The sequence below is a fragment of the Hylobates moloch genome, unplaced genomic scaffold (genome assembly GCF_009828535.3).
Source record: "Hylobates moloch isolate HMO894 unplaced genomic scaffold, HMol_V3 SCAFFOLD_10, whole genome shotgun sequence".
NCBI classification, from domain to species: Eukaryota; Metazoa; Chordata; class Mammalia; order Primates; family Hylobatidae; genus Hylobates; species Hylobates moloch.
The window spans coordinates 96,087,625-96,100,711 of NW_026652285.1; the positions used below are offsets into that span (position 1 = coordinate 96,087,625).

The 13,087-nt window shown below is 42.1% G+C and overlaps 1 protein-coding gene across 8 annotated transcripts in view; it reads right to left on the reverse strand.

Annotated features, from left to right (window-relative positions):
• Positions 1-13,087, reverse strand: part of DENND1A (DENN domain containing 1A) — a 551,140-nt gene that overhangs the window by 533,212 nt on the left and 4,841 nt on the right. The window contains exon 1 of one of the 8 annotated variants that reach the window (XM_058445766.1): positions 2,280-2,629. The exons of the other annotated variants lie outside the window; for them this stretch is intronic. Within the exon in view, the coding sequence (XP_058301749.1) occupies positions 2,280-2,290 (11 nt within the window). The 5' untranslated portion in view covers positions 2,291-2,629. Of the gene's footprint in view, positions 1-2,279; positions 2,630-13,087 lie in introns of those variants that run through there. 8 annotated transcript variants of the gene reach the window in all.

Consider the following 13,087-nt stretch of genomic DNA (forward strand, 5'->3'; position numbering starts at 1 on the left):
AGTTCCCTGGGTTTTTCCTTGCCTCATGTATCACATTGTTGGAGCCAGAGAAGTCAGCAACCTGGAAATGCCAATTGATGCCGGCCCAAAAATGCTCAAACAAAAGCCAGCTTTCTTCTAGCCAAAGGACCAAAAAGGGCAGCTAATAAGTCAAAAAATTTTTTAAGAAAATACTCACCAAACACCACAGAAAACCCTGTCATCCCATCCTCACCCAAATCCATAAAAGACAAGGAGAAAGCCTAGGTTTCTGGGCTGTGATGAGGAACCCCATCCAGCCCACCCCCGCCAGAGCAGTGCTACAGAAAACTAAGGAGGAAGCTGGGGATTGCATCATCCCCCACCAGGCAGTAACAATGACCCCATTAATGTGGTTTCATTGAAGACCCTGGACTTCCACCGCCGCTGGCAGTAACGAGGCTCCCCTTTCCCATGTCCACTCGGATCGTGTGGAGGAGACCTACCAGAGAGTAAGGATTTTCATCACCTCCCAGTGATGAAATGGGACAAGACCACTCCCCTCCACCCCGTGGTGTCTGTTGAGTCCCCAGTGAGAGCAAGAATAAGGCATTACCCCACCCAGCCAGGGAGGTTTCCGTGGAGGCCTACTAGGGAACCAGAACTCCCACCCTACAGTGTAGTAATGGAATCCTTCACCTTGGATGTCAACAGAAGCAGAGTAGGGAACCTGAATGTACACCCCAACTTTGCAAAAGCAAAGAAGAGCAGCCTCCTTCCCTTCCAGAGCAGTGTCAGAGGAAGCCAGACTGAAGACAGTTAAAAAAAACCTTCAAAGTTCAGCAGGAAATTTTGTCAACCTAGAACTCCATGCCCATACAAACTACTAATCCCCTGTAAGAAAGCAGACATTTTTCAGACATGCAAGAACCCACAGTTTACTTTTTATGTACTCTTTGCAAGGGTGCTACTGTGGCTATCTCCTATAAGAACCTGAATATGTACTCCAGAGAACAAATTAAAGCAAAATGTTCACACAGGGCCAGGAAATAGTCAAATCAACCTTGAAAAGTGATGAGAGGACATTCCAGGGTTATAACAATAGAGCCAATTTTATAAGGATTTAACAGGAAGGTGGGAGGGAACCATCAGGGATACAGGGAAGCCTGGATAAAACTGCAAGTATAATTTCAAGTGTGGAAAAAAATTAAGGATACAATAAAAGCAAATAATGCAAGAGGGAAAAAAAGATTTAAGAAACTCTGGAAGAGGGAGAAGAAGAGAAAGAATACTGCTTTAAAAAATCAAAATCCGACCGGACGTGGTGGCTCATGCCTGTAATCCCAGCATTTTGGGAGGCCAAGGCGGGTGGATCACCTGAGGTCAGGAGTTTGAGACCAGCCTGACCAACGTAGAGAAACCCCGTCTCTACTAAAAATACAAAATTAGCCGACCATGGTGGTGCATGCCTGTAATCCCAGCTACTCCGGAGGCTGAGGCAGGAGATCGCTTGAACTTGGGAGGCGGAGGTTGTGGTGAGCTGAGATCACGCCACTGCATTCCAGCCTGGGCTCGAAACTCCCATCTCAAAAAAAATAAATAAATAAAAATCCAGATATAGACCTTTATTTTCCAGTCTCAGGCACTTTTTGCACTGCAGGCAGCAGGGCAGACATGGTCAAGTCCAAGAACTATACCACATATAACCAGTTCCAAAATGGCACAGAAATGGCATCAGTAGGCCCTGATCATAAAGATATCCTTTAAGCAGGTAGAACCTTAGTTCTTAAGGATCATGCACTTTGCCAGGAAACACAAGAAGGGTCAAAAGACACAGCCCAATAAAATGAAGACCATCAAGGCCTTTGTCAAGCTCAAGGTCTTGAAGGGCACCTGTGTTGGTCTGTTCCTGCCATTGCTATAAGTAAGTACCTGCGACTTCTTTATAGCAATGCCGTGCGCGGTGTCTCACCCCTGTAATCCCAGCACTTTGGGAGGCTGAGGCGGGTGGATCACGAGGTCAGGAGATCTAGACTATCCTGGCTAACTCAGTGAAACTCCATCACTACTAAAAATACAAAAAAAAATTAGCCAGGCGTGGTGGCGAGCGCCTGTAGTTCCAGCTACTCTGGAGGCCGAGGCAGGAGAATGGCATGAACCTGGGAGGCGGAGCTTGCAATGAGCCAAGATCATGCCACCGCACTCCAGCCTGGGCGACAGAGAGAGACTCCATCTCAAAAAAAAAAAAAAAAAAAAAACCCCGAGACTGGGTAACTGATAAAGAAAAGAGGTTTAATTGGCTCATAGTTCTGTAGGCTCACAGTGCTGGCATCTGCTTCTGGAGAGGCCTCAGGAAGTTTACAATCCAGGCTGAAGGTGACAGGGATCCAGCGTGTCACATAGTGAGAGTGAAACAAGGGAGGGAGGGGGAGGAGCCACACTCTTTTAAACAACCAGATCATGAACTACTAGAGCAAGAACTCAGTCATCACCAAGGGGATGATGCCAAGCCACTCATGAGGGCCCACCCCCACAATCCAATCACCTCCCACCAGGCCCCACCTCCAACACTGGGAATCACATTTCCACATGGGATTTGGAGGTGACAAACATCCAAACCATCTCAACCTGAGTCCCAAGCTCAGGAGCCATGCTGATTATGACATCATCAGGTGCCAGGTTCTGCTGGCCAAATGCTAGCACCCAGGCCAAGGCCCCCACAAAGGCTGCAAAGTAGAGGTTTCCATCCTGCCAACATGAAGATGAAAGCACTTGTATGATCTCCTGGGCTGCTCTCTCTACAGGGCTAGTGTACAAATAATTTGCTGTTTTGTACAAATAAATGCAAACTTATCCATATATGATGCCAAAGACATTTAGCATAATTTTCAATTCTGGATGGATTGTAAGAAAAAAATTACTGTGACCCTGATGTTAACATTCTCCTTCAAATGGGATGAAAATGTTATTTTAGCACCCTACCCGATCTAGTGGAGTTAAATTATACTTATATTTAAATATTCATAATAACATTCCACTTTTAGAATTAACCAAGATAAATCATGGAAGACTTGATTCTGGCCGTGGATCAAAATCTAAATGACCACATAAATGTAAAAGCATAGCTTTGAAAAGGTAGAAGGAAAAGCTAGGATAATACCCTTCCCCTTACAAAGTGTGAAATCAAAAGACAGTGTTGAGGGTTAATGGAACAATAAAGAGGTTTAAGTTAATAGCCATTACAAAAATTAAAGTAATACAAAATAGATAAAATATCAGATGAGTGGAAGAGAGAAGTACTATAAAGTTACTTATCTTTCATTTCAAGGAGTCAACAGACACTGTCTAAAGTTAATTAACAGAGAGAGATTTATCTATGGTTATGAGTTAACAACCAGAAAAACTAAAAATAGGGTCAGTTAATAAGAGTTTGTCTCCAAAGAGTGGGACTAGGGAAGAAAAGGGTAGAGGATTGTTGCTTATCACAGGCTCTTATTAAGTATTTGATTCGTGACCATATATGTTTGTAACTTTGCATGCACTTGTAACTGATAAAAATAATTTTTAAAGTTTGACAAACACACTCTGTTGATGAAGCTGTATGACAACAAGCATTCTCGTGTGGGACTATGAATTGGTACAATCTCTATGGAGGAGAATTTGACAATATCTAGCAAAATTACATACAAAATTACCCTTTAACCCAAATTCCACTTGGAAAAATCTATCGCAATGGTATAATGGTAAAAATACAAAAAGGTGCATACACAAGACTATTCATTACTGCACCATTTGTAATAAATAAAAGACTAGAAGCAACCTAAATGCCCATCAGTATGAGATGGGTTGAATAAACCATAGTCCATCCATCCAATAGAGTACTAATGCTGTCCTACAGAGAAATGAGGAAGATCCCCATATTCCCTATATTTTTCCAGGAGAGATTTCTTTACAGGATATATTATAAAATGAGAAAAGTTAAGGGGAGAAAAGTACACATGGAATGCTATCACTTATCTGAGGGCCTGGCAAGAGGAGATGTGAATATATCTATGTATTTGCCCTTTTTGTTGTTGTTGTTGTTGTTGTTGAGACAGAGTTTTGCTCTTGTTGCCCAGGCTGAAGTGCAATGGCACAATCTCGGCTCACCACAACCTCTGCCTCTCAGGTTCAAGCAATTCTCCTGCCTCAGCCTCCCAAGTAGCTGGGATTACAGGCATGTGCCACTACACCCAGCTTGTTTTTGTATTTTTAGTAGAGACGGGGTTTCTCCATGTTGGTCAGGCTGGTCTCGAACTCCCGACCTCAGGTGATCTGCCCGCCTCGGCCACCCAGAGTGCTGGGATTAAAGGCGTGAGCCACTGTGCCCGGCTGCCTTTTTTGTTTTAATGGAAGGACAAATGAAAATCTAAAATCAAACTCGGTACCTATGACAGGGAAGGAACACGGTGGTAGGCAGGGATAGATGTTAGACTTATGAATATGCCTGTTTTGTAGCTTTGGCTTTGAAACAATATAAGTATTTTAAGTAATTGTTTTAAAAATCAAATTATTTTTAAACAGTAATTCCAACAGATTAAAAGAAAAAATTATAAAAACCTAACTATGGGCCAGGTGCTGTGGCTCCTGCCTGCAATCCCAGCACTTTGGGAGGCCAAAGTGGGCAGATCACTTGAGGTCAGCAGATCAGCCTGGCCAAAAAAGTGAAACCCTGTCTCTACTAAAAATACAAACATCAGCCGGGCATGGTGGCAATTACCTGTAGTCCCAGGTACTCAAGAGGCTGAAGCAGGAGACTCACTCGAACACAGGAGGCAGAAATTGCAGTGAGCCGAAATCGTGCCACTGCACTCCAGCTCAGGCAACAGAGCAAGAACCTGTCTCAAAAAACAAAACAACAACAACAACAAAAAAAAAACCTAACTTTGTACTGAGTTGGTGACACAACCACAGAGAAAAAAACCAATTCTACTGACTTTAAAACAGTAATTTGACTACAGACCTAGTGAAATATATCCTAGGGACCAAAAGAACTGCCAAGTTTTAAAAAGCCAAAAACATAACTATTTTCAGTAATTGCATTGTTGATGGTAATGTTGGTGCTGCTGTTGAGCTGTCTAGGTATTGTGGGATAAAGCAAAAGAGTAATGGTGTTGGTGTTGTTGGAAATCAAGACTTTGATATAGGTATGGAAAATTCCAATGTAAAGGTGATGAGGTTAAATAAAACTGCTATAGTCTAGAACTGGAAAAAGCAATATGAACACATAATGCAATTTACCTTTAAAACTACACACACATATTTCCAAATTCTGACCCCTGGAGAATCCTAGAAATTATGACTGACCTGGTAGCAAACCCACCCCATCCCCAAAAGTCCTAAATCCCAGGTTGTGATTTCTAATACTATTTCCCACCAAAAGGAACCAGGACTCCTTAGAGAAACACTGGGTCTGGAGGAGGAAACACAGAAGATGAGCCCGGAACACTCTGTCATATCAAAAGACAAGGGAGCTATTAGAAACTACAGGGATCCTGGCCGGGCGCGGTGGCTCAAGCCTGTAATCCCAGCACTTTGGGAGGCCAAGGCGAGCAGATTACGAGGTCAGGAGATCGAGACCATCCTGGCTAACAGGGTGAAACCCCGTCTCTACTAAAAATACAAAAAATTAGCCGGGCGTGGTGGCGGGCGCCTGTAGTCCCAGCTACTCCGGAGGCTGAGGCAGGAGAATGGCGTGAACCCGGGAGGCGGAGCTTGCAGTCAGCTGAGATCCTGCCACTGCTGTCCAGCCTGGGTGGCAGAGCAAGACTCCATCTCAAAAAAACAAAACAAAAAAACAACAACAAAAAAAAGAAATTCCCACTGGACAAAGATAGGACAAATTAAACATCAGTGAGAACAGTAACTACAGCAGATAGAAATATAGCAAATAAGTTTAAATACGTCGATTTAAAGTGACACTCCCCTCTCTCAAAAATTAGTTACCTTTGGAAAATGTTTAAAAATTTGATAAAATCAAGCATTTACCCTGCCTTTCCTAAATGAACTGTATCTCAGAGGAACCAAATGGTTGATATGGACAAGGTTTCTTTTTACAAGTATCCCAGCTAGTATGAAGAAGAAGTGATAGAAACAAAGTATCACCATTTTATAACCTCTAATTAATGAACAGATCAAAGAGAGATACCCACACATAATGTACCTCCTGATGGAAGTACCTATCACCACTTTTAAAATATTCTTGCCAAGAAAGTGAACTTGAATCTCATCAAGTCACTTAATCCAACTACCAATTTGTAGGAAATAAAGGGGACAGAGGAATACATTAAACAAACCTTAAGGATGCAACGGAAATCATACAGGACAAATAACCCACTTCTTCAAAAAATAAACTGCATGAGGGAAAAAGCAAATATCAACCAATTGCAATGTATGAACTTCGCTGATTCAAACAAATCCACTGCTTTTTTTAAAATTTGATATAACTGAAAAACTTTGAACACTGACTGGATATTTAATAACATTAAAATTTTTCGACCGGGTGCAGTGGCTCATGCCTGTAATCCCAGCATTTTGGGAGGCCTAGGTGGGTGGACTGCTTGGGGTCAGGAGTTTGAAACCAGCCTGACCAACATGGTGAAACCCTGTCTCTACTAAAAATACAAAAATTAGCTAGGCGTGGTGGTGCACACCTGTAATCCCAGCTACTGGGGAGGTTGAGGCAGGAGAATCGCTTGAACCCAGGAGGCAGAGGTTGCAGTGAGCCGAGATCACACCACTGCATTCCAGCCTGGGTGACAAAGTACAACTTCAACTAAAAAAAAAAAAAAAATTAAATTTTTTGGTTAACTTTTTAGGTGTGAAAATGTTGTTTTTAAAAAAAAAAAAATCTACCTTTTAGAGACACATATGGAAGTATTTAAGAATGAGATATGACATCTGGGGCCTGGAATGGTGGCTCACACCTGTAATCCCAGCACTTTGGGAGGTGGAGGCAGGCAGCTCACTTGAGGTCAGGTGTTTGAGATCAGCCTGGCCAAAATGGTGAAATCTCATCTCTACTAACAAGACAAAAATTAGCCAGGCATGGTGGTGCGCACCTGTAATCCCAGCTACTGGGGAGGCTGAGGTATGAGAATCACTTGAACCTGGGAGGTGGAGGTTGCAGCGTACCGAGATTGCATCACTGCACTCCAGCCTGGGCGACAGAGTGAGACGCTGTCTCAGAAAAAAAAAAAAAAAAAAAAAAGCATGATATGACAACATCTGGGATTTGCTTCAAAATAATCCAGGACTAGAGAGCAGGGGAGGGAGTTACGGTCAGTTATCGATAAATAAAACTAGGTAAAACTTAAGTGTTGAAACTGGTTGATGGGAATTTGGGGGCTCATTATACTATTCTACTTTTATAGATGTTTAAAATTTTTCAAAATAAAGTTTAAAAATAGGTTCAGCACCAAGAAAAAAAAAGGAATAAAAAATCACTTTAAGGCCGGGCACGGTGGCTCAAGCCTGTAATCCCAGCACTTTGGGAGGCCGAGGCGGGCGGATCACCTGAGGTCAGGAGTTGGAGACCAGCCTGGCCAACCTGGAGAAACCCATCTCTACTAGAAGTACGAAGAATTAGCCGGGCATGGTGGCAGGTGCCTGTAATCCCAGCTACTCGGGAGGCTGAAGCAGAGGAAGCTTGAACCCAGGAGGTAGAAATTGCAGTGAACCAAGATCGTGCCACTGCACTCCAGCCTGGGCAACAAGAGCAGGGCTTTGTCACAAAAAAAAAAAAAAAAAAACTTTAAAAAGACTGAAAAGTAGTACCAGTTAAACAGAGATAAATATAAATTATTGGTATAAATCTTTTATAAAACTGAATAGATTTCCAATATTTATGATAAAGGGAACATTAAGTGGTTTCGTTTGTTTTTTACTTCAAGACAGGGTCTTGCTCTGTTGCCCAAGCTAGAGTACAGTGGCGCAATCTCAGCTCACTGCAACCTCCCCTTCCCAGGTTCAAGCAGTTCTCATACCTCAGCCTCCCAAGTAGCTGGGACTACAGGCGTGCACCACCATGCCCAGCTAATTTTTGTAATTTTTTTTTTTTTTTAGTAGAGATGGGTTTTCACCATGTTGGCCTGACTGATCTCGAACTCCTGACCTCAAATGATCTGCCTGCTTCAGCCTCCCAAAGTGCTGAGATTACAGGTGTGAGCCACCGGGCCTGGGTGGGGGCATAAGTGTTCTTAAAGGTTATAATTCTAATTGTTTGCATGCTCATCTTATCTGTCTTAGTAGACTATAGGCTTCCTTTCTTCCCAGCCAGCAAGAGCAATAGCGCTTTGTACATACCAGCATCTCAATCTTTCAAATAAATTCAGTGAAATACGCTACACGTCATCCTAACATCCTTACTGAAAGGAAGCAAATACCTTAGTTTTTAAAAACAAAACAAAACAAAAAACTGTAATACTATAAAAAGGAACATACTTGCTGTCTTTTAACTTGTTTTTTAACTCCAGGTTGTTCAGACAACCGTGTTTTCTCTGCCATTTACTAAGCAGTCATATCTCCACTGAGAACTAGGCACAAGATCTCTTTTAATTATCACAACAACCCTGTAGGTTAATTTATTAGCTTCCTTTCATAAATTTTTTTTTTAACCTGAAGCTCAGAAATTTAGAACTCAGAGAGAGAATGTATAGTTCTGGGAACTCAGAACTCCAGTGCTCACGTACCCCTGGATCCTCTCACACCCTGGAGTTCAAGAACTGCCAGCGTGGAGTCAAACGGCATCTTCCCTAGATTGGTTTCCTTCCTTCCATTTATTCATACAGCCTAGGCGATATCAATGCAACACCCTCAAACCTTTCCTGTGGCTAAAGTGAATTCAAAAGGTGGTTTTTCTTTTCCCCCTTTCTAAATCTACCATGAACAGATTAGCCTTCAGCAATTTATTCCAGCCCACTTTAAGTCTTACTTATTTAATAAAGCACACACATTCACTATAGATCCCTCAAAGATTCCTTCCATTCTCAATGCAGACTAAAATGCCTTATCCCAATTATAACTTTTCACTTTTCCTCAGAAAAGCAAACATTATATAACCAGTCCTCACCTTACAAATACTCCATTTGTAACATAACTCTGCTAACCCTGGCAAGTCATCTTTGATTCTTCTTTTGCCTCTTACATGTAATTTGTCACCAAGTCTTGTCTTGTCATTTCTACTTAAAATCTCTCGAAGCCATCCTTTCCTTTTTTTTTTTCTTTTTGAGACAGGGTCTTACTCTGTCACCCAGGCTGGAATGCAGTGGCACGATCTTGAATCACTGCAACCTCTGTCTCCTGAGCTCTGTGGGAGCTCAAGTGATCCTCCCACCTCAGCCTCCCAAGTAGCTGGGACCACAGATACATGCCACCACACCTGGCTAATTGTTGTATTTTTTTGTAGAGACAGAGTTTCATCATGTTGCCCATGCTGGTCTCAAATTCCTGGACTCAAGCCATCCACCCTCCTTGGCCTCCCAAAGTGCTGGTATTACAGGCATGAGCCACCACGCCCGGCCCGTCATTCCTTTTCTTTACACTGCCAAAACCTTGCTCTGGACCTTGATCTTCAGCAGTAAAAACTATTACACAGTTCCACAATCCAGTGGCCTCCCATTTTTTTCCATGCATTCTTCCTATCAGTAAAAAAGTTAGCATACATCTGATAAATATCCATAAATTATAATAATGCCTTACTATACTAACACATACATTAAAAAATACAAAAACAAACTTTCAAGGTTGATATAAAAATAAATACAATTTCTAACATATTCTCACGTTCCAATGCGTCATCTTGTAAAAGCCAGAGATATCACTGCTCTAAACTGCTGCTGCCAGGGTAATCTACCTAAAAACCCAAATCTGATCATATTACATCCCCAGTTCAACCCTTCAATGGCATCATATCCTACTGGCACATGCCTACTTCATCAACTTCCTCTCCTGTAATCTTTATCCTTATATCCTGTATTTCAGCTTTACCTTTTATCTCCCCATGACTTTTGCATACACAGTTCCCTATATCTGGAATGCCCTTGCCCTCAACAGTTACTGATTTGTACATAACAGTATCTCGAAGAGGGAAACACATTCTAAATGTCATAACCAACTTACAGATGAACTTTTGGAATGTCACCTCTCTTTTCTATAGGAACATATATGTATTTTAACATATCTTTTCTTACTTTATTTGGCTCCTTTTCAAGTCCTGAATACTCGGAAAGAATGGGTACGGATTCCAATAAAAGTAAAGAACAAAACAACTTCATTTTGTTTATTTTTCTTCCTTGTTTATCTTTCCATGTCCCCACAAAGCCCTTTTAAGCAAAAAGGATGTTACAAACCCAGAGATTAGTTCTCCCTAGGGCCAGGAAAAAGGCTGGACCTTTGCAACTGCAACCGGAACTCCAGCCAGGAACTTACACAGACTTAATAACTGAATGCAAACATACTTTCCTAGAGCAATACTCCAGGTCTTACCTTCTGTTTCAACCTTTCTATCTGCTGTACAATCCCCTCTAAGTTGACTACAATGGCTAAGAGAAGAGTGATGGAGTAGCACCAACATGTTTTCCAGAAAAGTCATGAAAATTCAAGTGGCTGACTCTGAGCATTAATGATGGAGAGCTTGGTCTTCAAAGAGACTTTTATTCCACCACTCCAAGTCTTTCTACATTCTCCTTTGGGGACTGGGAGGACAGCACTGTGGCAGAGAAAGGGAAGAGGGGAATAGGCATTAGAGGAAGAAGGCCTGGAAAGGACGTCCCATTCCAATTCTTGGTCTCATCACAAAGCAGAGAGATACATTAGTTGTGCTATACAACAGGCCTCAAGAAAAAGCAACCTTCTTGTGTATTTTGGCAAGGGGATTCTTTAAAGAACAGTCAAAACAAACTGGAGCAGAACTATCATAAGCCAAGACTGCTCCTCTATTCCTGAAACGAGATCAGTTTATCCTCACTTTCAAGTCATATAACTTCCACTTGTCTTCCTTTGGTAATCCCCCTCCATTCTCCAAATCTCCCCTTTCTTTCAGTTCAAGTTCCAACCTCTTCCTAGAAACCTATCTCCGTCTACTCTGATCTTTTCTATGTAACTCATTTGGGCCAAATCAAAACCACAATAAAATAGCACTTTACACAAAGTGGTACAGCTGCTTTAGAAAACAATTTTAACAGTTTCTCAAAATGTTACAGAGTTATCATACGATCCAGCAATTCCACTCCTAAGTATATACCCGAGAGAAATAAAAACGTATGTCCACACAAAATGTTCATAGCAACATCACTCATAATGATGAAAAGGGGAAACAACCCAAATACCTTACAACTGACAAATGGATAAGTAAAATGTGGTATGTCCATACAATGGAATAGTATTCAGCAGTAAAAAGAAATGAAACACTCATACATGCTCCAACATGGATAAATCTTGAAATCATTAAGTGAAAGAAGCCACGCAGGAAGGGTTATATATGATTCTATTTATTAATATATGAAATGCCCATAATAGGCAAATCTATAGCAAGTAGATTAGTGATTGCCTAGGACTGAAGGGTTTGGGGGAATGAGGAGTGTCTAACATGCATGGGGTTTCTTTCTGGGGTGATGAAAAAGTTTTGGAATTAGTGGTAATCAATCACCCTGTGAATATACTTAAAACCACTTAAGAAAGTAAATTTTAGGGCTGGGCACAGTGGCTCATGTCTGTAACTCCAGCACTTTGGGAGGCCAAGGCAGACGGATCATCAGGAGTTTGAGACTGGCCTGGTCAACGTGGTGAAACTAAAAATACAAAAACTAGTCAGGCATGGTGGCAGGCACCTGCAGTCCCAGCTACTTGGGAGGCTGAGGCATGAAAATCACCTGAACCCAGGAGGCAGAGGTTGCAGTGAGCCAAGATGGTACTACTGCACTCCAGCCTGGGCGACAGAGTGAAACTGTCTCAAAAAAAAAAAAAAAAAAGTAAATATTATAGTATGTGAATCTTATGTTATAATCTTATAAGATTCACATACTATAAAATTTCATATCTTATAAAACAGTTTTCAGATTACCACAACCTACAAGGCCCTGCCCAGGATCTCTCCCTCTGACCTCACCACAAGCCTCTCTGCCATCAGTCACTACTCAAACCCACTGGCCTTCTGTCCATTCCTGAAATATGCCTAGGGTTTTCTTGCCTCAAGGCCTTTGTGTATGCTCTATCCTTTGCCTGGAATAAAAAGTCTTGCCTAGTCTCTTTAGATGACTAATACCTCCTCATCCTTTAAGTCTCAGCTCAAATGTCATCTCCACGGTGAGGCCTTCCCTCGCCACTCTATCTAAAATAGGACAGTCGCTCCCATCATTTTCTCTGAGGTATCTCATGTGCTTCTTTTATAGAACATCTATATAGCTTTATGTGAATTTACCTTTTTTTTTTTATTTTATTTATTTATTTATTTATTTTTGAGACGGAGTCTCGCTCTGTCACCCAGGCTGGAGTGCAGTGGCGCAATCTCGGCTCACTGCAAGCTCCGCCTCCCGGGTTCATGCCATTCTCCTGCCTCAGCCTCTCCGAGTAGCTGGGACTACAGGTGCCCGCCACCACGGCTGGCTAATTTTTTTTTTGTATATTTTAGTAGAGACGGGGTTTCACCGTGGTCTCGATCTCCTGACCTCGTGCCCGCCTCGGCCTCCCAAAGTGCTGGGATTACAGGCATGAGCCACCGCGCCCGGCCGTGGTTTTTTAGTCAGGTCCACAAGACTATATGCACCATGAGGAGTGAATCTGTATTATTCGCCATCGTAATTCCCAATGTCTAACACAATTCCTGGCATTTAAGTGTCTAATAAATGGTAATATTTTTATTTCAATATGCCACGTCCTCATACGTACTGCTCCCTCTGCTGATACCACCACCACCATTACTGCCTCTACTCCCTCTGCTAACCACCCCTACCCATCTCTCAGCTGAAACATGATCCCCTTGGTGAAGCCTTCCTTTCCTGACCCTCCCTCCTCCCCAGAAGACAGTCTCTCCTTCACTTACTCACCTATTCGTCACCAGCGGTATCTCCACCATTGCAATTAACTTATACTG